This window comes from Mobula birostris, chromosome 2 (genome assembly GCF_030028105.1).
Source record: "Mobula birostris isolate sMobBir1 chromosome 2, sMobBir1.hap1, whole genome shotgun sequence".
NCBI classification, from domain to species: Eukaryota; Metazoa; Chordata; class Chondrichthyes; order Myliobatiformes; family Myliobatidae; genus Mobula; species Mobula birostris.
In genome coordinates this window covers 210266807-210294456 of record NC_092371.1, presented here as the reverse complement: position 1 = coordinate 210294456, position 27650 = coordinate 210266807, and the positions used below count along the sequence as shown (strand labels likewise).

Genomic DNA, 27650 nt, shown 5'->3' with positions numbered 1-27650 from the left:
CAGTTTCTTCCTACAGTCCAAAGACGTACTAGTTGGCAGGTTAATTGGTCATTGTAAATTGTCCTGTGATTAGGCTTTGATTCAATTGGGGGATTGCTGGGCATCGTGACTCGAAGGGCCAGAAGGGCCAATTTCGAGCTGCATCCGAATAAATAAATAAATAGATTTGGCAAAAGGGTCAGTCATCATGATATGACAGCACTTAAAGTTAGACATGAGACCAACTGAAGGACAAAATGTATTTAACACAAGCATTTTACTGGTGCTTATTATGTACTGACAGACAAATATTAGATCTTCACTTTTAATCTGACTGCCACTTCCATGAAAGGCATTTCTACATATTAATATAATCTCTGAAGATCAGTCAAGAGCTTCAATTCATTACTTCCTATTGGTCAGGAGAATTGGAAACTTGCAGGATATTTAAATGTTGTATTCCTTTCACGATCAAGGACAGTAGACTGAATTTCACTATGAAAATGAATTTCACTATGAAAATGAACTTCACTATGAAAATGAATTTCACTGTGAAAATGATTGTGAAAACAATCAATACTCAGGATCAGTTTTGCTAAATTCAGACAGTAATTGTCATCATGTGCAGTACGTAAGTTCAATTTAATTTACAAACCTGAAAATATGTCCAAGGTATGGTGCTCCTTTGTTAGAATGTGAAAACATTCCATTACTGTCTCCCTATTTAGTTATAGTGAGTGAGTGGGTTAACAAACTAACATTGGAGAAATGATTCAAACTCATCACAAAATGTTTGATCACAGTGTTCAAGTCTGGTGCACTTTACTGTGTTAAACTATCGGAAAGCCTCTCTGGTGCAGAATTTAATTTTTTCACATAGGGTGCAGAGGCAGCTACTGCTCCATTTCTTCGAGGTGTTTGAGGTCACAGGTTTCAGAAACATGAGGTACAGTTTACTGAAGGAGTTGTATCTGAGTGCGCGCAGTTTACAGAACAGGGTAGATGAACTTGTAGATTGGCAGGTATGATGCTGTAGGCATCACTGAATCATGGGTGAAGGAAAATTATAGCTGGGAGCTTAATGTTCAGTGATACACATTGTACTGAAAGGATAAGCAGGAAGGCAGAGGAGGTGGTGTTGCTCTGTTGGTAAAAAATGAAATCAAATCATTAGAAAGGGGTGACACAGGATCGGAAGGTGCATAGAGCTAAGGAACTGCAAGGTAAAAAGATCCTGATGGGAGTTGTATACAGACCCCCAAACAGTAGTAAGGATGTGACCTACAAATTACAAAGGGAGATAGAAAAGACATGCCAAATAGGCAATGTTGCAATAGTCAGGGGAGACTTCAATATGCGGGTAGATTGGGAAAGACAGGTTGGTGCTGGATTCCAGGAGGGAGAATTTCTAGAATGCCTATGAGATGATCCTTAGAGCAACCCGTGGTTGAGCCCCTTTAGGAGAATCAGCTATTCTGGACTGGGTGTTGTGCAATGAACCAGAACTGATAAGAGACCTTAAGGTAAATGAACACAAAGGGGAAAGTGATCATAATATGATCAGATTCACCCTGAAATTTGAGAAGGAAATGCTAATGTCAGACGTATCAATATTACAGTGGACTAAAGGGAATTACAGAGGCATGAGAAAGGAGTTGGCTAGAATTGATTGGAAAAGAACACTGGCAGGGATGGTGACAGAGCAGCAATGGCTGGAATTTCTGGAAGCAATTCAGAAGGCGCAGTGGTATACATCCCAAAGAGGAAGAAGAATTCTGAAGGAAAGTTGACACAACCATGGCTAACAAGAGAAGTCAAAGCGAACATAAAAGAATGGGCATAAAATAGAGCAAAAATTAATGAGAAGTTGGGAGATTGGGAAGCTTTTAAGAACCAACAGAAGGCAGCTAAAAAAATCATTATGAATTAAAGAATGGAATACAAAAATAAGCTAGCCGGTAATATTAAAAAAGATACCCAAAGTTTCTTCAGATACATAAAGTGTAACGAGAAATGAGAATAGATACCGAACCACCTGGAAGATGATGCTGGCGAGGTAGCAATCAGCACTAACAAAATGGAGTACAAACCGAATAAGTATTTTGCGTAAGTCTTCACTAGCAGCATAGTGAAAGTTCCAAGTGTCATGAAGTGTGTGATGTTACCATTAATAGAGAAAAGGTTCTTGGGAAACTGAAAGACCTGAAGGTAGATAAGTCACCTGGACCGTATGGTGTACACCCCAGGGTTCTGAAAGAGGTAGTTGAAGAGATTCTGGAGGCATTAGTAATGATCTTTCACGAATCAATAGATTCTGGAATGGTTCCAGAAGACTGGAGCATTGCAAATGTCCCTCCGCTCTTCAAGAAGGGAGAGAGTCAGAGGAAAGAAAATTATAGGCCAGGAAGTCTGACCGCAGATGTTAAGAGTCAATTATTAATGATGAGATCTCTGGGTACTTGGAGGCATATGATAAAATAGGCTACAGTCAGCATGGTTTCCTCAAGGGAAAATCTTGCTCAACAAATATGTTGGTATTCTGAGAAGAAATGACAGGCAGGATAGACAAAGAAGAATTGGGTGATGTTGGGTACTTGGATTTTCAGAAGGTATTTGACAAGGTGCCACACATGAGGTTGCTTAACAAGCTATGAGCCCATGGCATCACAGGAAAGATTCTAGCATGGATAAAGCAGTGGCTGATTGGCAGGAGGGGAAGAGTGAGAGTAAAAGGAGCCTTTTCAGGTTGGCTTCTGCAGGGGTCTGTGTTGGGACCGATTCTTTAGGCTGTATGTCATTGATTTGGATGATGGAATTGATGGCTTTGTTGCAAAGTTTGCAGATGATACGAAGATAGTTGGGGGGCGGGTAGTTTTGAGGTAGTAGGGAGGCTATAGTGGACTTAGACAGATTAGGGGAATAGGCAAAGAAATGGTGGATGGAATACAGTGTTGGGAAGTGCAGGATTCCCTAAAGGTTAATTTGCAGGTTGAGTCTGTAGTGAGGAAGGCAAATGCAATGTTAGCATTCATTTTAAAAGGACTAGAATCTAAAAGTCAAGGATGTATTGTTGAGATTTTATGAAGCACTTGTAAGGCCTCACTTGGAGTATTGTGAGCAGTTTTGGGCCCCTTATTTTCGAAAGGATATGATGAACCTTGTGAGGGTTCAAAGGAGGTTCATGAAAATGATTTCAGAACAGATTGGCTCAGAATGAAAAGGTGTCCTTTTAGAACAGAGATGAGGAGACATTTCTTTATCCAGAGAGTGGTGAATCTGTGGAATTCTTTGCCATAGGCTTCTGTGGAGGCCAAGTCTTTATGTATATTTAAAGTAGAGGTTGATAGATTCCTGATTCGTCAGGGCATAAAGGTATACGAGGAGAAGTCAGGAGATTGGGACTGAGAGGAAAATTGGATCAGCCATGATGAAATGACGGAGCAGACTCAATGGGCCAAATGGCCTAATTCTGCTCCTTTATCTTATGTTCTTATGGAAATAAAACATAAATTTTTCCACAAAAAAACTCTATGACAAGCTGTACAGGATCTCTGAAGATATCAATAGTTCCAGTAAACCACTTAACCATATTCCCATTGTACCCATTTGGCCTGACATTCTGTTCTACAACTGAATCAGAATCTGTTTATTCTCACTGACATATGTTGTCTAAAATTGGTGTTCTGCGGCAGCACGAAATTGCAACAAATACAGTATGATTTACTGTAACAACATGTTAAACAAATAATGCAACAGGCAAATAATGAACTAGGGTTCATGGGTTCAAGAAAAGTTCAGAAATCTGATAGTGGAGAGGTGAAAGCTGTTCTTAAAATGTTGAGTGTGGGTCTTCAGGCTCTGATACCTCCTCCCCAATGCAGAGAGGGCATGCCCCAGCTGTGAGAACCTTTAACGGAGGATATTGCAATCTTGAGGCACTGCCTCTTAAAGATGTCCTCAGTGGCGGGGTTTGGAAATGGCTGAGTCTTCAGCCCTCTGAGGCTCCTCATGATGTTGTGCATTGGAGTTCAATACCAGGCTGTAATGCAAACAGTCAGAATGTTCACCATCATACATCTGAAGATATCAGTAGTTCCAGTAAACCACTTAATCATATTGCCATTGTACCCATTTGGCCTGGCATTCTGTTCTACAACTGTAGAAATATTCAAGAGTCTTTGGTGACATATGAAATCTCCTTCATCTCAAATGAAGTGAACTGCTGACGTTCCTTCTTAGTGATTGCATCAATGTGTTGGTCCCAGAATAAGTCCTCTGAGTGCAGGAAATTGATGCTGCTTACCCTTTTCATCGCTGACCCCCTCTATGTGGACTGCTGTGCATTCCCATTTCTCCAAATGAATGGGCCAAATCAATGCTTTGTCCTGTCACATCTTGTCCTGAATGGTGATGGAAAGTTAAACAGCTAATGAGAGAAGAAGGCACCATAGGCATCCCCATACATAACAATGACAGGGCTCATCATTTGAATGCTAAAGTGAAGCCTAAAGAATTTGTAAACATGTTCAACCAGATGGTCTATCTCATCCTGAGAACCCCGAAGTCACAGAGTTGGCCTTCGAGCAGTTTGATTCAAGACATGGCTGAGATACAGAAAAAGGCCTGTGTCATTCCCATGAGGTATTCTGGCACTAATGTCCTGTTGCTGAACTGTTTGTCCGCCTACAACCACAACCATCTCAGTTGCAGTACTGAAGACTAATGATCTGGAACCAATGGTTCCAGATCAGTAAGCTACAAAGGAAGTACAGTACAGGTAAACAATGAAGCACAGGATCTTGATGAGATATATTGTGAGGTCAAGAGTCTGTACTAGGGAACTAAATGACCTTCCTTTCATCATAGAACATAGAACACTGCAGCACTGTAAATGCCCTCCGGCCCAGGATGCTGTGCCAACCTTTTAACCCACTCCTCGATTAATCTCAAATAAGAGAAAATCTGCAGATGCTGGAAATCCAAGCAACACACACAGAGTGCAGAAGGAACTCAACAGGCCAGACAGCATCCATGGAAAAGAGTAAATAGTCCACGTTTCGGGCTGAGACCCTTCATTAGGACTGTATTACCATGTCTGTATTGCCACGAATAATCAAGCCCTTCCCTCCTACAGCTCTCCATTTTTCTTAAATCCATGTGCTTAGCTAAGAGTGTCTTAAATAACCCCTGTATATCAGCCTCTACCACCACCCCGATCATGAGGTCAAAAGCAGGGACGTTAGCAGATGATTGAACAAATGCTCAATTCCCTTCATGACTCGCATTAAAACATAGAAACATAGAAAACCTACAGCACAATACAGGCCCTTTGGCCCACAAAGCTGTGCCGAACACGTCCTTACCTTAGAAATTACCTAGTGTTACCCATAGCCCTCTATTCTTCTAAGCCTCATGAACCTATCCAAGAGTCTCTTAAAAGACCCTATCGTATCCGCCTCCACCACCGTCGCTGGCAGCCGATTCCACGCACTCACCACTCTCTGCATAAAAAACTTACCCCTGACATCTCCTCTGTACAATAGACAATAGGCAATAGGTGCAGGAGTAGGCCATTCGGCCCTACGAGCCAGCACTGCCATTCACTGTGATCATGGCTGATCATCCACAATCAGCATCCAGTTCCTGCCTTATCCCCATAACCTTTGATTCCGCTATCTTTAAGAGCTCTATCCATCTCTTTTTTGAAAGCATCCAGAGAGTTGGCCTCCACAGCCTTCTGGGGCAGGATTCCATATATCCACCACTCTCTGGGTGAAAAAGTTTTTCCTCAACTCTGTTCTAAATGGCCTACCCCTAATTCTTAAACTGTGGCCTCTGGTTCTGGACTCACCCATCAGTGGGAACATACTTCCTGCCTCCAGCATGTCCAATCCCTTAATAATCTTATATGTTTCAATAAGATCCCCTCTCAGTCTTCTAAATTCCAGTGTATACAATCCCAGTCGCTCCAATCTTTCGACATATGACAGTTCCGCCATCCCGGGAATTAACCTTGTGAACCTACGCTGCACTCCCTCAATAGCAAGAATAGCCTTCCTCAAATTTGGAGACCAAAACTGCACACAGTACTCCAGGTGTGGTCTCACCAGGGCCTTGTACAGCTGCAGAAGGACCTCTTTGCTCTTATACTCAATTCCCCTTGTTATGAAGGCCAGCATGCCATTAGCTTTCTTCACTGCTTGCTGTACTTGCATGCTTGCTTTCAGTGACTGATGTACAAGAACACCTAGATCTCGTTGTGCTTCCCCTTTTCCTAACTTGACCCCACTTAGATAATAATCTGCCTTCCCGTTCTTACCACCAAAGTGGATAACCTCATATTTATCCACATTAAACTGCATCTGCCATGCATCTGCCCACTCACCCACCCTGTCCAGGTCACCCTGCATTCTCATAACATCCTCCTCACATTTCACACTGCCACCCAGCTTTGTGTCATCGGTAAATTTGCTAATGTTACTTTTAATTCCCTCATCTAAATCATTAATATATATTGTAAACAGCTGCAGTACCCCACTGGTCACCGCCTGCCATTCCGAAAGGGACCCGTTAATCGCTACTCTTTGTTTTCTGTCAGTCAGCCAATTTTCAGTCCATGTCAGTACTCTGCCCCCAGTACCATGGGCCCTAATTTTGCCCACTAATCTCCTATGTGGGACTTTATCAAAGGCTTTCTGAAAGTCCAGGTACACTACATCCACTGGCTCTCCCTTGTCCATTTTCACAGTTACATCCTCAAAAAATTCCAGAAGATTAGTCAAACACGATTTCCCCTTCGTAAATCCATGCTGACTCGGACCAATCCCGTTACTGCTATCCAGATGTGTCGTAATTTCATCTTTTATAATTGACTCCAGCATCTTTCCCACCACCGATGTCAGGCTAACTGGTCTATAATTCCCTGTTTTCTCTCTTCCTCCCTTCTTGAAGAGAGGGACAACATTAGCCACCCTCCAATCCACAGGAACTGATCCTGAATCTATAGAACACTGGAAAATGATTACCAATGCATCCACGATTTCTAAAGCCACCTCCTTAAGTACCCTGGGATGCAAACAGCCTATCCAACACCATTTCCTGCCTAATATAAATTTCCTTCGGTTCTTCCATTACCCTAGGTCCTTTGGCCACTATCACATCTGGGAGATTGTTTGTGTCTTCCCTAGTGAAGACAGATCCAAAGTATCTGTTCAACTCATCTGCCATTTCCTTGTTACCCACAATAAATTCACCCACTTCTGTCTTCAAGGGCCCAATTTTGGTCTTAATTACTTCTTTCCCTTTCACATACCTAAAGAAGCTTTTACTATCCTCCTTTATATTCTTGGCTAGATTACCTTCGTACCTCATTTTTTCTCCACGTATTGCCTTTTTAGTTACCTTCTGTTGCTCTTTAAAAGTTTCCCAATCCTCTGGCTTCCCACTCATCTTTGCTATATTATACTTCTTCTCTTTTATTTTTATACTGTCCATTACTTCACTTGTCAGCCACGGCCTCCCCTTACTCCCCTTAGGATCTTTCTTCCTCTTTGGAACGAACTGATCCTGCACCTTCCACATTATTCCCAGAAACGCTTGCCATTGCTGTTCCACTGTCATCCCTGCTAGGGTATTGTTCCATTGAACTTTGGCCAGCTCCTCCCTCATAGCACCATAGTTCCCTTTGTTCAACTGTAATACTGACACTTCCGAGTTTCCCTTCTCCCTCTCAAATTGTAGATTAAAACTTATCATATTACGGTCAGTATCTCCTAATGGCTCCTTTACCTTGAGGTCCTACTTCCAAGCATCTTAAAACTGTGCCCTCTCGTGCTAGCTATTTCAGCCCTAGGAAAAAGCCTCTGACTATCCACACGATCAATGCCTCTCATCATCTTATACACCTCTATCAGGTCACCTCTCATCCTCCGTTGCTCCAAGAAGAAAAGGCCAAGTTCACTCAACCTGTTTTCATAAGGCATGCTCCCCGATCCAGGCAACATCCTTGTAAATTTTCTCTGCACCCTTTCTAAGGTTTCCACATCCTTCCTATAGTGAGGTAACCAGAACTGAGCACAGTTCTCCAAGTGGGGTCTGACCAGGGTCCTATATAGCTGCAACATTACCTCTGGGCTCCTAAACTCAATCCCACGATTGATGAAGGCCAATGCACGGTATGCTTTCTTAACCACAGAGTCAACCTGCACAGCAGCTTTGAGTGTCCTATGGACGCAGACCCCAAGATCCCTCTGATCCTCCAATATGCCAAAAGTCTTACCATTATATTCTGCCATCATATTTGACCTACCAAAATGAACCACTTCACACTTATCTGGTTGAAATCCATCTGCCACTTCTCAGCCCAGTTTTGCAACCTATCAATATCCCGTTGTAACCTCTGACAGCCCTCCACACAATCCACAACACCCCCAACCTTTGTGTCATCAGCAAATTTACTAACCCATCTCTCCACTTTCTCATCCAGGTCATTTATAAAAATCACGAAGAGTAGGGGTCCCAGAACAGATCCCTAAGGCACACCACTGGTCACCGACCTCCATGTAGAATATGACCTGTCTACAACCACTCTTTGCCTTCTGTGGGCAAGCCAGTTCTGGATCCACAAAGCAATGTCCCCTTGGATCCCACGTCTCCTTAGAAACCATAGAAAAACTACAGCACAGAAACAGGCCTTTTGGCCCTTCTTGGCTGTGCCGAACCATTTTCTGCCAAGCCCCGCTGACCTGCACACATACCATATCCCGCCATACACCTCCCATCCATGTATCTGTCCAATTTATTCGTAAATATTAAAAAAGAACTCGCATTTACCACCTCGTCTGGCAGCTCATTCCATACTCCCACCACTCTCTGTGTGAAGAAACCCCCCCAATGTTCCCTTTAAACTTTTCCCCCCTCACCCTAAACCCATGTCCTCTGGTTTTTTTCTCCCCTTGCCTCAGTGGAAAAAGCCTGCTTGCATTCACTCTATCTATACCCATCATAATTTTATATACCTCTATCAAATCTCCCCTCATTCTTCTACGCTCCAGGGAATAAAGTCCTAACCTATTCAACCTTTCTCTGTAACTCAGTTTCTCAAGTCCCGGCAACATCCTTGTAAACCTTCTCTGCACTCTTTCAACCTTATTAATATCCTTCCTGTAATTTGGTGACCAAAACTGAACACAGTACTCCAGATTCTGCCTCACCAATGCCTTATACAACCTCATCATAACATTCCAGCTCTTATACTCAATACTTTGATTAATAAAGGCCAATGTACCAAAAGCTCTCTTTACGACCCTATCTACCTGTGTCGCCACTTTTAGGGAATTTTGTATCTGTATTCCCAGATCCCTCTGTTCCACTGCACTCCTCAGTGCCTTACCATTAACCCTGTATGTTCTACCTTGGTTTGTCCTTCCAACGTGCAATACCTCACACTTGTCTGTATTAAACTCCGTCTGTCATTTTTCAGCCCATTTTCCCAGCTGGTCCAAGTCTCTCTGCAGGCTCTGAAAACCTTCCTCACTGTCTACTACACCTCCAATCTTTGTATCATCAGTAAATTTGCTGATCCAATTTACCACATTATCATCCAGATCATTGATATAGATGATAAATAACAATGGACCCAGCACTGACCCCTGTGGCACACCACTAGTCACAGGCCTCCACTCGGAGAAGCAATTCTCTACTATCACCCTTTGGCTTCTTCCATTGAGCCAATGTCTAATCTAATTTACCACCTCTCCATGTATACCTAGCGACTGAATTTTCCTAACTAACCTCCCATGTGGGACCTTGTCAAAGGCCTTACTGAAGTCCATGTAGACAATATCCATTGCCTTCCCTTCATCCACTTTCCTGGTAACCTCCTCGAAAAACTCCAATAGATTGGTCAAACATGACCTACCACGCACAAAGCCAAGTTGACTCTCCCTAATAAGTCCCTGTCTATCCAAATGCTTGTAGGTTCTGTCTCTTAGTACTCCCTCCAATAATTTACCTACTACTGACGTTAAACTTACTGGCCTATAATTTCCCAGATTACTTTTCGATCCTTTTTTAAACAACGGAACAACATGAGCCACTCTCCAATCCTCCGGCACTTCACCGTAGACAGCGACATTTTAAATATTTCTGCCAGGGCCCCCGCAATTTCAACACTAGTCTCCTTCAAGGTCCGAGGGAACACCCTGTCAGGTCCTGGGGATTTATCCACTTTAATTTTCATCAAGACAGCAAGCACCTCCTCCTTTTCAATCTGTACAGTTTCTATGATCTCACTACTTGTTTCCCTTAATTCCATAGACTTCATGCCAGTTTCTTTAGTAAATACAGTCGCAAAAAACCTATTTAAGATCTCCCCCATTTCCTTTGGTTCCGCACATAGCCAACCACTCTGATCTTCAAGAGGACCAATTTTATCCCTTACAGTCCTTTCGCTTTTAATGTACCTGTAAAGGCCCTTTGGATTATCCTTCACTTTGACTGCCAAGGCAACCTCATGTCTTCTTTTAGCCTTCCTGATTTCTTTCTTAAGTATTTTCTTGCACTTCTTATACTCCTCAAGCACCTTATTTACTCCCTGTTTCCTATACATGTCAAACAACTCCCTCTTCTTCTTTGTCAGAGTTGCAATATCCCTTGAGAACCAAGGTTCCTTATTCCTATTCACTTTGCCTTTAATTCTGACAGGAACATACAAACTCTGCACTCTCAAAATTCCTCCTTTGAAGGCTTCCCACCTACCGATCACATCCATGCCAGAGAACAACCTGTTCCAATCCACGCTTTTTAGATCCTTTCTCATTTCTTCAAAATTGGCCTTCTTCCAGTTCAGAACCTCAACCCTAGGACCAGATCCTTGTCCATGATCAAGTTGAAACTAATGGTGTTATGGTCACTGGAACTAAAGTGCTCCCCTACACAGACTTCCGTCACTTGTCCTAACTCGTTTCCTAACAGGAGATCCAATATTGCATCCCCTCAAGTTGGTCCCTCTATATATTGATTTAGAGAACTTTCCTGAACACATTTTACACACTGTAAACCATCTAGACCCCTAACAGTATGGGAGTCCCAATCAATATATGGAAAATTAAAATCCCCTACCACCACAACTTTATGTTTCCTGCACTTGCCTGCTATCTCGCTGCAGATCTGCTCTTCCAATTCTCGTTGACTATTGGGTGGTCTGTAATACAATCCCACTAATGTGGCCATACCTTTCCTGTTTCTCAGCTCCACCCATAAGGACTCAGTAGACAAGCCCTCTAATCTGATCTGCCTGAGCACTGCTGTAATATTTTCCCTAACAAGCAATGCTACTTCCCCACCTTTCATTCCTCTGCCTCGATCACATCTGAAACATCGGAACCCTGGAATATTAAGCTGCCAGTTCTGCCCCTCCTGCAGCCAAGTTTCACTAATTGCTATAACGTCATAATCATAATTCCACATGTCAATCCACGCCCTCAACTCATCCGCCTTCCCCGCAATACTCCTAGCATTGAAATATATACACCTCAGAAGATTTTTACCACCACTCACAACCTTTCTATTAGCGGATTTGCTTGAACTTTTAACATCATTTATTTTCACCCCAGCCACACTGTCAGCTCTGGTACTGTGGTTCCCATCCCCCTGCAAATCTAGTTTAAAGCCTCCCCAATAGCACTAACAAACCTCCCTGAAAGGATATTGGTCCCCCTGTAGTTCAAGTGTAACCCGTCTCTCTTGTACAGGCTCCACCTGCCCCAGAAGAGGTCCCAATGATCCAATTACTTTCTCAATAAGCCTTGAATGGGGTACCTTATCAAATGCCTTGCTGAAATCCATATATACTACATCTACTGCTCTACTTTCATCAATACGTTTAATCACATCCTCAAAAAATTCAGTCAGGTTCGTAAGGCACGACCTGCCTTTCACAAAGCCATGCTGACTATTCCTAATCATATTATGCCTCTCCAAGTGTTCATAAATCCTGCCTCTCAGGATCTTCTCCATCAACTTACCAACCACTGAAGTAAAAGAAGAAGCTCATGACTCCACCTGAGTGACTTAAACAGCAGCGGGCTGATCAATGGCAAGAGGCACGAGTGTGACAGAAGTGCCAAGAAATTATCATTTACAACAAGAGAGTCTAGCCTCCAACCCTTCATGTTAACATCACTGGGATTACCATTCAGCAGAAATGGAAATTGGCCAGCACATAAATATTGTGGTCAAAGTTCAAAGTAAATTCATTATCAAAGTACATATATGTCATTGTATACACCCCTGAGATTCATTTTCTTGTGGGCATAGTCAATAAATTCATGATAGAATAATAACCATAATAGAATCAATGAAGGACAGCACCAACTGGCCATTCAACCAGTGTGTTAAAGACAACAAACTGTGCAAGTACAAAAAGAAAAAAATTTAAAAAATAAATAAGCAATAAATATTGAGAACATGAGAGGAAGAGTTCTTGAAAGTGAGTCCATCAGTTGTGGGAGCATTTCACTGATGGGACAAGTGAAGTTGAGTGAAGTTATCCCCTTTGGTTCAAGAGCCTGATGGTTGAGGGGTAATAACCATTTGAGTAGTGTGGTTTTAAGGGCAAAATACATGTCTGAGTTTGGCATCCTGTGGCAAGTGACTCATTTTGTGATACCTCAGGTCTTCCTGCTATATACAAGGGACAAGTCAGGAATGTCCTCCATTTCCTTAGGTGAGTGCAATGCTGATTCCCAGCAAGCCTGACACCAGGCAGGAGAAAGTTCCACTTGATGAATACCCTATTCACCTGCCTAAACATTTATTCTCTTCACCTTTGGTGCACAGGAGCTGCAGCATGTATCATCTGTAAAATGCACTGCTGGTAATTATTTTAATTACTTAAATCCCAAATATGTGATCTCTACCGTCAAGACCAAATGCTTCTGAGACATGGGACTTCATTATCTGCAAGTTCCCCTTTAACTCACACACCATCCTGATATGGGCAGGTCTACCTTCTCATTGGCTCAATATCTTGGAATTGTCCATCCAATAGAGCTATGAGAGTACTTTTGTTTGAAAGGTAATCCAACCCCACCTTCTCAAGGGCACTTAGGGATGAGTAATAAATGCTGGCTTTGAAAGAGAGCTCCCAGACCAAGAATAATAAAAACCCTACCCCCATTTCTGAAGTTCCTGTGTGTGCATGTACCCAGGTGTCAGAACATGCCATCTCATTTGGCAAGCACCTTCAAATCTTGCCATGTTTGAATATCTCTCACTTTGAATATACTGACCAGGACATGTCGATGAATGATTTGGTGGTGTTGGTTCTGCAACAGTACAGCAGCGGGTTGGAAGGAAGGGCTTTTTGTACACAATGTACAGCTGCAGCAAGCAGTTAGAAGGGATGTAGTATGTTGACTTTTTTAATGAAAGGATTTGAAACTTTACTACAAGTACTATATATAGCACCTTGCTAAGGTTCTTTATCCTCAAATCATTTGCCTTGGAGAGTGTGAAACAAAAATTAGTTCCATGGATAGCAAATCCGACATGAGGAGAGATTGAATAGAATAGGCTTGCACTATTGGAAGAAAAGAAGATCTCATTGAAAATTCGAAAAAAATACAGGACTTGACAAGCAGATGGTAGGGAAGGTGTTTCTTCTATCTGAAGAGCCTAAAACTGTTGTCAACATCTTATAATAAAATATAGGTCACTTAGGGCCGAGATGTGGAGAAATTTCTTCACACAGAGGATGTGAGTCTTTGGATGACCCTAACTCTAAGGCTCTGGAGCTTCACTCAATAAGTTCATTCAAAGCAGAGATTGATAAATGGCAGAGAATCAAGTGAAGGAAAATAGTACTGAGGTAGGAGATCAACCCTGAATGGTGGAGCAGGTTTGAAGAGCCAAGTGGTGCGTTCCTGTTCCTCTTCCTTATGTTCTTATGTAAAGATCCAGCGTTACACTTTTTAGGCCTCCAAAACTGTTGAGTTTCCGCTTCTGTTCTCAATGCAATGAAAAGCTGAAAAGCTGAACAAGGCCAGTAGTTTTCTCCATGATCCCAATCCTGCAAACATGAGTCTGGCTTGGGATGGCACAGGTCAAGATGGGAGATGTTTACACATTTCTCAGTAGTAATAGAAATCCAGGGAAGAGCAATGAGAGAAAATATAAGAGTCAAAATATTTTTGTGTAAATGAACCTGCATTGGTCCTGGAGCTGGGTGAGGAATAATGATATCAAAGTTAAATGTAGGTGCCATGATTGATACACAAGTGTGTGGACATGTGTAAGAATACATATCGATAAGAATCATCTTAAGACTGAAGTCAGGGAGTTTGCTATCAACAGCTTACTCAGCACGTTTGATTGACATGGATTGCCGCCATTGTTTAGGGAATGAGGCTGTGAAAAAATCTCATCATAAAGCCCTGTTAAGTTTTCCACAAGTCCATTTGTCTACGAATCAACTACAATCAGTTTTGTTAATTGAATCATAAAATGCTGGAAATTCTATACAAGCCAGGCAACAGCTGAAGAGAGAAACAGAATTAATGTTTCACATTGAAGACCGAACAACCATTTTATTAAACTGCATTTGCCATTTGTGAGATTCATGCAATCTCCTTGTCATTTACCAACTATCTGGTGGCCATCTATCATTGATGCAGTAGCCAACTGTTCATTATATAATGATGTAAAAGAATCCTCATCATATCTTATTATTGGAAAGCAACCTCCTCTCATCAGGCAGTATATCATCGGATATTTCTTCAGAGAACAGATTGTCTGATCAATATCCCAACACCATGAGATAGAAATTATCTTACAAATCTATTTAATTAGGTTCCTAATACAGTAACTTTGATGGGAATTCTTGAGAGGAGAAATGTCATAAAAGTACGTAAGAATTGTTTTGTCATACTCAAGTGAGACATTCTTTCTCACTGACTGATTTTGGTATTTCTAACTGCTGTAGTTAACTGGCTGACAAAGGAACAGATGCTCCTAACCTTAGTAGTTCATCTGATTGATCATATCAGCAGCATCGCAGTATGTTGCTAACATGGGGATAATCTAGCCCAGTCATCTGGGTCTGTGCTCATGACATCTTTTCTTTTTAAATCTTTTTGTTAATTATTATTGAAAATCAACAACAGAGAAAAATACATCAAAATAATCAAGATAACATATCCATATATAGAATAAGAGTTAGACTATCAACCAGGCTGAACAATGTATCAATAATAATCAAAAAACAAAGTGTTAAAGCTTTTTTTTTAATGGAAAAAAGGAAAGAAAGAAAAAAAAGAACCCCTACTAGCTAAAACAGAGAAAACCCCTAATAACTAAAAACAAGGGGGGGAAACCCATTTGGAGCACAAACCTGGAGCTATGCGCCATACAAGCTTCCATAAAAAAAAAGACATCAAACCGCCAACCAAATCCATATAACCAAGCATCAGAAAAGGACCATCTTTATTAACTCGTCAAATGATAATAACGAGCAAAAGAACCCCACCTTTTCTCGAAGTCAAATTTAGGATTAAAAGTTCGACTTCTAATTTTTTCCAAACTAAGACATAACATCACCTGAGAGAACCATTGTATCAAAGTGGGAGCAGAGACATCTTTCCATTTTAATAAAATAGCCCTTCTAGCCAATAACGTAACAAATGCAATTATGTATTGGTCAGATATAGAAATACCGTGAATATGTTGAGGAATTTTACCAACAAAACTGTCAATTTATTAGGTTGTAAATTGATTTTTAAAGCTTTAGAGATTGTAGAAATAATAGATTTCCAAAATTGTTTCAATACAGAACATGACCAAAACATATGTGTCAATGTAGCTATCTCAGTTTTGCATCTATCACACTGACTATTAACATTAGGAAATATTTTAGACAATCTCTCCTTCGTCAAATAATAACAATGTACAATTTTGAATTGAATTAGAGAATGACTGGCACAAATCGTAGAAGAGTTAACCAGCTTCAAAATTCGCAACCAATCTCCTGTTATCAAGGTCATATCAAGCTCTCTTTCCCAATCTTGCTTACTCATGGCATCTTTTAGGTTCATAAATGAATTTTCCTGTTGAAAGCATTGGATCAGATGATCTGCCTTTATCTGTCAGCGCAAATCCCAGAACTGTTCCTCTCCATTGCAGAGCAAACCCACAGTTAAAAATGAAGAATATTGACTTTAATGTTTATCAATTTGTCAACAGTAATTGAATTTTATAGTAAGATAAAATAAGGTTTATTATTACGTACCCTTTCCTTGTACAAAGATTAAACTATGTATTTTAAATTTCAATGCACTTTCCACAGTTCCAGTCACTGTCTGCATTTGAAGATCCAGTCAAAAGGTCACAAAGTTTGCTTTTAATACTGATGAAAATGATTCCCATCTCTTCCACCTTTTGTTCTTTTTTTTATCCCACTACAGCTGTTGGCAAAGTTTGAGTCTGTGAAGGCTGAGATCCAAGATCTACAGAATGAACATGTGAAGAAGCGACAGAACCTGGAACATGCACAGAATGAACTGACACGGGACCTTAAACTCAAGTAAGTTCAGGACATTTGGAAACGATAACCTAAAATTGCACCACAGTTTTTTGCAGCATTAAAACAGCAGCACTGTGGGTCACATAAAGCACAAGACTCCCGTTAAAGGTTCAGACCAATGCATTACCAAGTTTCCCTGTGTAATGCCATGCTGAAACTGATATTGTTGTTTTCAGCCTTCATGGACCTTATTGTTAGGTTCTCATCAGGTGACACCGTAGGTCCTCAACCAGCTCTCAAAGGAACTTATCACCATGCAAAGATCTATCAATGTACAATCTCTAGTACCTATGTTAAGATTTCAATCCATTTTGAATGGCTATTGATGAGTACAAGGAACTGAGAGTTTCGTTTTAGACAAATATCAGCATAGACTTGTTGGAATGATTGAGTCAGTCATATCAAAGGTCAGAATGATATCATAAAAATAATATTGTCAGCACTGCTGGTAAATTCTACACATGGACGCAAGCCTGCCAATTCAATGCAGAGGATACAAAACTAGGAGACACTGTGAATTGTGGAGAGGATGGTAACTGACCTCAATGAGATATACGGTGGCTGGTGGAATGGATGGAGCAGTAAATTAACTGCTGAAAAAATCTGAAATGTTTGGGAAGTGCAATATGAACTCAAGGCCACAGTTCCTGAAAGGGACACCAAAGTGATCTAGAGATCTGTGCGTAGCTTATTACAAGTGGCAGGATTGGATAAAAAAGTAATTTTAAAAGCATGCTAGCTTTTATAAGCTTGTTCAGCTGCACTGAGATTTAATGCCGATTTAGATAGCAAAGATGTGAAGGATGTTGCGAGGCTGTGGTTGAGATGGAGTTCAATTATATGGATAAACTGGAGCTGGGGTGTTCTCCTTGGAGAAGAGGGGTGTTAGGAATCTCGAATAGAGGTATTTAAAATCATGAAGTCAGGGTGGAAACTGTTCTCATTGGTGGAAAAGTCAGCAACTAGGGGATGTCGAGAAAAGAAAATTGGCAGAAGAACTGATAGTAATAGAAAGAAAATATTCTGCAGTGAGCAGAGAGAATCTGGAATCAGTTGCTAGGTAACAGTAGAGGCAGGTTCCATTGGAGCTTTCAAAGGGAGATGAGTAAGTATTTGAAAGGAAAGAATTTGTAGGATCGTTGGGAGAGGCTGAGTTGCTCTTTTATAGGCTTGATAGAGCTAATGACTTCCTTCGGAACTGTAACCATTCTACAAATTGTTTTATCAATGATAAGTCAATACATAAACGTCTATGTCAATGGCATTGGTATTGATGATTTTAGTGAGCTCGGTATGTAGTTCATCTACCATCCTTTTCCTGGAGTATTTAGAATGAACACTCAGTGTCTCCATTTGAAACATTTTTGGCCAGATGATAATTCAAATCTCTGATTACAGAATGGCTGTAAAACTGCTTTTGAATATTCCTCCAAGTTCGTCCATCTGGATAAAGTGCATTTTTGCCCTGCTTTAATATTATATCTGTTTGAGTCGCCTGAGCAATCTCTGTGGCTGTAATTGGGATATCCTTGTCCACACCTTTCACCACTGACATCAGATGAATCAAATAGCAAAATGTACAGAGCATTAGCTTTGAAAAATAAATGCTTCTATCCAATCAATTTCCAGTCTTGCAAACCCAATCTTAGCCGGTCAGTTTTTGATCATCTTCTGTTGTACACTGCAACTGTGGGTAACTCAAGATGTTTGGCATCAGTATATTATTATATGTGTACCAGAACTCTGAAATTTGTCTTCAATGCTTCTTAAGTTTGATTGTTTTACTGACTGCTTGTAATATGTGTTTTTCTCTGAAATGGAACAGATTGCAGCTTTTTGAGCTATTAAACTCCAGAAGTAATTAGTGCCTAAGAGCTTAAACTGGATCATTTCACCTCTCTAATTACACTGATGCCTGTCTCTGAAGGCCAAGTCTAAAAACGCTCCAGAGATTCAGTACCATGACCGGTCTGAGAAGGTAGCAGTGTCATCACTCCCAGGCTACGTCTGCACTACGCCGGATAATTTTGAAAACGACAGACGTCCACACTAAGCGTTTTTCAAAATATCTCTGTCTACATTAGGCGGGTATTTGGGCGAATCTCCTCCTACTGGGCATGCGCAGGACACACAGAAAACAAGCAAAGAGGAAACGGTATACTTGATGTGCGTTTGTCCAGTTACAGAGTAGAAAAACTTTAAAGGAATTGCTCTTGGCTCTCGCGCAGGAGGACTTAAAACTGAAAAAAAGCAAATACTGGAGCGTATGGAGGCAACCGACAGGGAGTTCACGGACAGTATGACCCGGCTGACGACGAACGTTGAAAAACTGACTAACTCTGTTGCGTTAATAAAGCACCTTGTTAAATGTATAAAACATGTCTGCATCAGTGTTATCTTGTATTTCCATACAATGGTACATTAGGCTGTTACACATCTATTGTCAGAGAAGTACTTGCATAAATAGGTAAACCACCTTCATACAAGCAAGGACAGAAAATGGGGCAAAGTGAGTATACTTATTTATTTAGTAAGCTATGGGTCAAAGTATTTGGTGAGTACATTTCTAACTCTTCTGGCTTCAGTCTCGTTGCCGTCTGTTCTGAAATTGTTAGGTTATGTGGGGGGTTGCGTTCAGGAAAGCAACGAAATGCCGCGCTGCGGCCATCTGTTCCGGCACGTCATGACAGCGTTTTTAAATAGTCAAATAAGCTCACTTTACAATTTAACTCTCACGCCGTTCACACCGACTGCGCGTTATAACAGCCGTCCGGCAGTGCTTGTGCAGTACCAAGCAGAAGCAGAAAAAGCATTGTTGTTGTTGTGTTGTCATGACAGCGTTTTTAAATCTCCCTGTTTACCCCATACACACTACAATGGATATTAGGCGTTGTCAGACTTACTCACTCTGGAGACCGTTTCTGAAAATCTCCGTTTTCAGGGGATGAAAACGCCGTTTTAGTGTGGACAGAGGGTCAGAACAAAGAGAAAAAGCTTTGTTTTCAAAATTATCCGGCGTAGTGTGGATGTAGCCCCAGAGTAGGACTGCTAATATTTAACTGCCCATGATTTCAAACAATTGTTAAAGTTTGCTTTCACGGTCTGAATTATGTCTACAAACAATATATCTGTAGCTTTTTGTAGGGCTTTGTTTACAAATTTCGGTAACATTGCTTTCTAACATTCCATTATTCAATTCCTGCATATTTTCAGAATTACCTTCTATCTTAACTTTTGACATAAGAAACATCTCCAGCTTTTCACATAGTGCATGACTGATTCACATATCTTGTTGTAGTTCCCTCGCCTACTTATAAAGGTTGCTTTTGCTCGAGTCTCCATTTTCTTCATTCCCCACCAGTTGTGTTGAAGCACTCAAGCCTGCTTGTTTTATTCTGAGCTTGTTCAACTATTTACAGACTACCATGATCCTCCTTGTCTTCATTTTGCTTTGACACTGATTGCCTTAGTTTTAAATCATAACCTTCTACGTCACAAATTCTCCCCTTCCTTTCCCTCCTCAGCCTCCTGAAAGGAACCATTCCATAGAGGACACAGTGATTCACTTTTCCTTTTCCATTATCACTCACTTCCTTCATGGTGGCACCTTCCTACGCAACCACAAGAGATAGAGCAGATGCCCTTCCTTCCTTCTCTGTCAACAGATCAAAATTGTTTTTCCAATTATCTTCAGTTGAAATCTTCATTTGGCTGTTTCAACAATTACCTCCTTGCTTCATAAGTTCAGAAGCAGGGATATTGCCTAACAATTGCACAAAATTCATTTCCATTCATAGCCCGAAAAATGCAAGACAATGACGACTTAGACAAATTGGAAGAATGGGCAAAAAGGTGGCAGTGTTGAGAATTGATAATGCATTTTTGTAAAAGGACCAGAAGTGCAGACAATTATCTAAATGGGGAGAAAATTCAAACAACAGAGGTGCCAAGGGACTTCGGGGTCTTCGTTCAAGACTCCCAGAAGGTTAATTTACAGCTTGAGTCTGTGGTAAAGAAGGCAAATGTAATGTTGGCATTCATTTCAAGGGGAATAGAATATAAAAACAAGGACATATTACTGAGGCTTTATAAGATACTAGTCAAGCCACACGTGGATTATTGTCAGCAGTTTTGGGCCCCATGTCTCAGAAAGGATGTGTTTTCTTTGGAGAGACCCAGAGGAGGTTCACAAGGATAATTTCAGGAATGAAGGTGTGAACGTATGAGGAGCATTTAGCAGCTTTGGGCCTGTACTCATTGGAATTTAGAAAAATCTGGCGGGGGGGTGGGGCGGTTCTCACTGAAACCTACCAAATTTTGAAAGGACTAGATAAGGTGGATGTGGAGAGGATGTTTCCTATGATGGGGACATCCAGAACTAGATGGCACAGCCTCAAAATTGAGGGGCAACCCTTTAGACCAGAGGTAAGGGGGAATTTTTTTAGTCAAAGAGTAGTAAGTCTGCCACAGACAGCTGTGGCGGCTGAGACTCTGGGTATATTTAAAGCAAAAATTGCCAGTTTCCTGATTGATCAGGGCATCAAAGGTTATGGTGAGAAGGCAGGTGTATGATGTTGGGTGGCATCCGGGATCAGCCATGATGGAATGGCGGAGCGGACTCGATCGGCTGAGTGGCCTAATTCTGCTCCTGGGTCTTATAGTCTTATGGACTATCTCCATAAGATAACTTGACCATCTCTGACCAATTGAGCATCATGGGATTTGTTACCCATCAGAAACTCAACTGAACCAGCTATGTAAGTATTGTGCCAATAAGAGGGCGGGCACCCTATGATGAGAAACTCAGCTCCTGACAGTGCAAAGCATTCCACCATTTGCGAAGTACATGCCAGGAGTGTGATGGAATTTTCTCTACTTGCCTGGATGAGTGCAGCCCCAATAATTCTCAAGAAACTCACGACCATCTACAAGGAAACAGTCTGCTTGACTGGCACTCCTCCAACCACCCGACATTAATTTTGTCCATCTTTGATGCGCTGTGCCTCAAGCATTTAGATTCATTTGCAAAATGCATTGTAGTTATTCTTCAATAACACCAGCAAAGTTTCCCAAATTCTTCAAGTCACACGCCATCTTGACTTCATCAAATCAGTAGAAAAATGTGACATAGGATCGGAAGATGTTGAATCCTTGTGGGTTCAGTTAAGAAACTGCAAGGGTAAAAGGACGTTGATGGCAGTTATCTACAGGCCTCCCAACAATGGCTGGGAGGTGGACCACAGGTTACAAGAGGAAATAGAAAAGGCAAGTCAAAAGGACAATGGTATGGTAGTCATGGGAGATCTTAACACGCAGGTCGATTGGGAAAATCAGGTTGGTAATGGATCTCAAGAGAGTGAGTTTGTTGAATGCCTATGAGATAGCTTTTTAGAGCAGTTTGTCGTTGAGCCTACTTCCACAGTGGATCAGCTATAATAGATTGGGTATTATGTAATGAAACGGAGGCGTGTAGGGAGCTTAAAGTAAAAAAAAACCCTTAGGAACTAGTGATCACAATATGATTGTGTTCAACTTGAAATCTGGTAGGGAGAAAGTAAAGTCTGAATTAGCAGTATTTCAGTGGTCTAGGGGAAATTACAGTGGTATGAAAGCGGAGTTGGCCAAAGTAAATTGGAAGGAGCTGCTGGCAGGGATGTTAGCAGAGCAGCAATGGTGTGCATTTCTGGGAAAAATGAGGAAGGTACAGGACGTGTGTATTCCAAAAATGAAGAAATACTCAAATGGTAAAATAGTACAACTGTGGCTGACAAGGGAAGTCAAAGCTGTTGTAAAAGCAAAGAAAGGGCACACAACAAAGCAAAAATTAGTGGGAAGATTGAGGATTGGGAAGTTTTTAAAAACCTGCAGAGAGCAACTAAAAAAAAATTAGAAGGGAAAAGATGAAATGTGATAGCAAGCTAGCAAATAATATCAAAGTGGATAGTGAAAGTTTTTTCAGGTATGTTAAAAATAAAAGAGAAATGAGAGTGGATATAGAACCGCTAGAAAATGAGGCAGGAGAGATAATAACAGGGGACAAGGAATTGGCTGATAAACTAAATGAGTATTTTGCGTCAGCCTTCACTGTGGAAGACACAAGCAGTATGCCTGATGTTGTAGTGCGTGAAGAAGAGAAGTGGGTGCAGTTACTGTTACAAAAGAGAAGGTGTTCAAAAAGCTGAAAGACCTAAAGGTATATAAGTCACCCGGACCAGAGGAACTGCACCCAAGAGTTCTGAAAGAGGTAGCGTTAGAGATTGTGGTGTCGTTAGAAATTACCCTTCAAAATCATTGGATTCTGGCATGGTGCCAGAGGACTGGAAAATTGCAGATGTTGCTCCACTCTTCAAGAAAGGAGGAAGGTAGCAGTAAGGAAATCATAGATCAGTTAGCCTGACTTCAGTGGTTGGGAAGACATTGGAGTCAATTGTTAAGGATGAGGTTATGGAGTACTTGGTGACACAGGACAAGATAGGATGAAGTCAGCATGGTTTCCTTCAGAGAAAATCCTATCTGGTGAACCTTTTGGAGTTCTTTGAGGAGATTACAAGTAGGATAGATAAAGTGGATGTAGTGGATGTTGTATATTTGGACTTTCAGAAGTCCTTTGACAAGGTGCCACACATGAAGCTGCTTACCAAGTTAAGAGCCCAAGTTAAGATCTCATTGAAACCTTTCGAATGTTGAAAAGCCTAGACAGAGTAGATGTGGAAAGGATGTTTCCCATTGTGGGAGAGTCTAGGACAAGAGGGCACAGCCTTAGGATAGAGGGGCATCCTTACAAAACAGAGATGTGGAGAAATTTCTTTAGCCAAAGGGTGGTAAATTTGTGGAATTTGTTGCCACATGCAGCTGTGGAGGCCAGGTCATTGGGTGTATTTAAGGCAGAGATTGATAGGTTCTTGATTGGACGTGGCATCAAAGGTTACAGGGGGAAGGCCAGAAACTGGAGTTGAGGAAGAGATGGAAAAAAAGGATCAGCCATGATTGAATGATGGAGCAGACTCAACCGGCCAGATGGCCTTATTCTGCTCCTATGTCTGATAGTCTTATGGTCTTGACTTGGAAATATGTTGCCACTCCTTCATCATCCCTGGACTTACAACATTGAACTCTCCAAATGGTTTCTGGAACTCTTTTACCAGAAACAGTGCAGCAATTCAATAAAGCCACTCACCATCACCTTATCAAGGCCAATTAGGAATGGGCAATAAATTGCTTGTGAACATATGTCGAGATACATGAATAATTTAAAACCATTGAAACCATAGAAACTACAGCACAGAAACAGGCCTTTTGGCCCTTGTTGGCTGTGCCGAACCATTTTCTGCCTAGTCCCACTGACCTGCACACGGACCATATCCCTCTGTACACCTCCCATCCATGTATCTGTCCAATTTATTCTTAAATGTTAAAGAAGAAACCTCATTTACCACCTCGTCTGGCAGCTCATTCCATACTCCCACCACTCTCTGTGTGAAGAAGCCCCCCGCTAATGTTCCCTTTAAACTTTTCCCCCCTCACCCTAAACCCATGTCCTCTGGTTTTTTTCTCCCCTTCCCTCAGTGGAAAAAGCCTGCTTGCATTCACTCTATCTATACCCATCATAATTTTATATACCTCTATCAAATCTCCCCTCATTCTTCTACGCTCCAGGGAATAAAGTCCTAACCTATTCAACCTTTCTCTGTAACTGAGCTTCTCAAGTCCCGGCAACATCCTTGTAAACCTTCTCTGTACTCTTTCAACCTTATTAATATCCTTCCTGTAATTTGGTGACCAAAACTGAACACAATACTCCAGATTCAGCCTCACCAATGCCTTATACAACCTCATCATAACATTCCAGCTCTTATACTCAATACCTTGATTAATAAAGGCCAATGTACCAAAAGCTCTCTTTACGACCCTATCTACCTGTGACGCCACTTTTAGGGAATTTTGTATCTGTATTCCCAGATCCCTCTGTTCCACTGCACTCCTCAGTGCCTTACCATTAACCCTGTATGTTCTACATTGGTTTGCCCTTCCAACGTGCAATACCTCACACTTGTCTGTATTAAACTCCATCTGCCATTTTGTAGCCCATTTTTCCAGCTGGTCCAAGTCCCTCTGCAGGTTCTGAAAACCTTCCTCACTGTCTACTACACCTCCAATCTTTGTATGATCAGCAAACTTGCTGATCCAATTTACCACATTATCATCCAGATCATTGATATAGATGACAAATAACAATGGACCCAGCACTGATCCCTGTGGCACACCACTAGTCACAGGCCTCCACTCAGAGAAGCAATTCTCTACTACCACTCTCTGGCTTCTTCCATCGAGCCAATGTCCAATCCAATTTACCACCTCTCCATGTATACTTAGCGACTGAATTTTCCTAACTAACCTCCCATGTGGGACCTTGTCAAAGGCCTTACTGAAGTCCATGTAGACAATATCCACTGCCTTCCCTTCATCCACTTTCCTGGTAACCTCCTCGAAAAACTCCAATAGATTGGTCAAACATGACCTACCACGCACAAAGCCATGTTGACTCTCCCTAATAAGTCCCAGTCTATCCAAATGCTTGTAGATTCTGTCTCTTAGTACTCCCTCCAATAACTTACCTACTGCCGACGTTAAACTTACTGGCCTATAATTTCCCGGATTACTTTTCGATCCTTTTTTAAACAACGGAACAACATGAGCCACTCTCCAATCCTCCGGCACCTCATCTGTAGACAACGACATTTTAAATATTTCAGCCAGGGTCCCTGCAATTTCAACACTAGTCTCCTTCAAAGTCCGAGGGAACACCCTGTCAGGTCCTGGGGATTTATCCACTTTAATTTTCCTCAAGACAGCAAGGACCTCCTCCTTTTCGACCTGTACAGTTTCCATGATCTCACTACTTGTTTCCCTTAATTCCATAGACTTCATGCCAGTTTCCTTAGTAAACACAGACGCAAAAAACCTATTTAAGATCTCCCCCGTTTCCTTTGGTTCCGCACATAGCCGACCACTCTGATCTTCAAAAGGACCAATTTTATCCCTTACAATCCTTTTGCTCTTAATATACCTGTAAAAGCTCTTTGGATTATCCTTCACTTTGACTGCCAAGGCAACCTCATGTCTTCTTTTAGCCCTCCTGATTTCTTTCTTAAGTATTTTCTTGCACTTCTTATACTCCTCAAGCACCTTATTTACTCCCTGCTTCCTATACACGTCATACAACTCCCTCTTCTTCTTTGTCAGAGTTGCAATATCCCTTGAGAACCAAGGTTCCTTATTCCTATTCACCTTGCCTTTAATCCTGACAGGAACATACAAATTCTGCACTCTCAAAATTTCTGCTTTGAAGGCTTCCCACCTACCGATCACATCCATGCCAGAGAACAACCTGTCCCAATCCACGCTTTTTAGATCCTTTCTCATTTCTTCAAATTTGGCCTTCTTCCAGTTAAGAACCTCAACCCTAGGACCAGATCTATCCTTGTCCATGATCAAGTTGAAACTAATGGTGTTATGATCACTGGAACTAAAGTGCGCCCCTACACAGACTTCTGTCACTTGTCCCAACTCGTTTCCTAACAGGAGATCCAATATTGCATCCCCTCTAGTTGGTCCCTCTATATATTGATTTAGAAAACTTTCCTGAACACATTTTACAAACTCTAAACCATCTAGACCCCTAACAGTATGGGAGACCCAATCAATATATGGAAAATTAAAATCCCCTACCACCACAACTTTATGTTTCCTGCAGTTGCCTGCTATCTCGCTGCAGATTTGCACTTCCAATTCTCTTTGACTATTGGGTGGGCTGTAATACAATCCCACTAATGTGGCCATACCTTTCCTGTTTCTCAGCTCCACCCATAAGGACTCAGTAGACAAGCCCTCTAATCTGTCCTGCCTGAGCACTGCTGTAATATTTTCCCTAACAAGCAATGCCACTCCCCCACCTTTCATTCCTCTGCCTCGATCACATCTGAAACATCGGAACCCTGGAATATTGAGCTGCCAGTCCTGCCCCTCCTGTAGCCAAGTTTCACTAATTGCTACAATGTCATAATTCCATGTGTCAATCCATGCCCTCAACTCATCCGCCTTCCCCGCCATACTCCTAGCATTGAAATATATACACCTCAGAAGATTTTTACCACCACTCACAACCTTTCTATTAGTAGATTTGCTTGAACTTTTAACATCATTTATTTTCACCCCAGCCACACTGTCAGCTCTGGTACCGTGGTTGCCATCCCCCTGCAAATCTAGTTTAAAGCCTCCCCAATAGCACTAACAAACCTCCCTGAAAGCATATTGGTCCCCCTGTAGTTCAAGTGTAATCCGTCTCTCTTGTACAGGTCCCACCTGCCCCAGAAGACGTCCCAATGATCCTGAAATCTGAAACCCTGCCCCCTACACCAGTTCCTCAGCCACTTGTTCATCCTCCAGAGCATCCTATTCCTACCCTCACTGGCACCTAGCACAGGTAGCAATCCTGAGATTACCACCCTCGAGGTCCTGCTTTTCAACTTCCTACCAAGCTCTCTATACTCACTCTCCAGGAACTCCTCACTCTTCCTTGCTATGTCATTGGTACCGATGTGCACCACGCCATCTGGCTGGTCACCCTCCCACTTCAGAATGTCATGCAATCGATCAGAGACATCCTTGACCCTGGCACCTGGGAGGCAACAAACCATCCTGGATTCTCTGTCACGACCACAGAACCTCCTATCTGTACCTCTAACTATCGAGTCCCCTATCACTACCGCTCTCCTCTTTCTCCCCCCTCCCTTCTGCACTGCAGAGCCAGACCCAGTGCCGGAGATCCAGCTACTGCAGTTAGTCCCAGGTAAGTCATCCCCCACAACTGTATCTAATGTGGTATACTTGTTGTTGAGGGGAATGGCCACCGGGGAACCCTGCTCTGCCTGCCCTTTCCCCTTCCCTCGCCTGACAGTGACCCAATTTCCTGTCCTCTGCTCCTTTGGCGTAACTACCTCCCTGTAGCTACGATCTATAATCTCCTCATTCTCCCGAATGATCTGCAGGTTATCCAGCTCTGCTCCAGTTCCCTAACGCAGTTTGTTAGGAG

At 41.8% G+C, this 27650-nt stretch overlaps 1 protein-coding gene across 2 annotated transcripts in view; it reads left to right on the top strand.

Moving 5' to 3' along the window:
• LOC140210082 (kinesin-like protein KIF3C) overlaps positions 1-27650 on the top strand; it is a 195538-nt gene that overhangs the window by 149515 nt on the left and 18373 nt on the right. For both annotated transcript variants that reach the window (XM_072278892.1, XM_072278883.1), the window contains exon 6: positions 16440-16558. In XM_072278892.1, coding sequence (XP_072134993.1) covers positions 16440-16558 — 119 coding nt within the window. The remainder of the gene's footprint in view (positions 1-16439; positions 16559-27650) is intronic.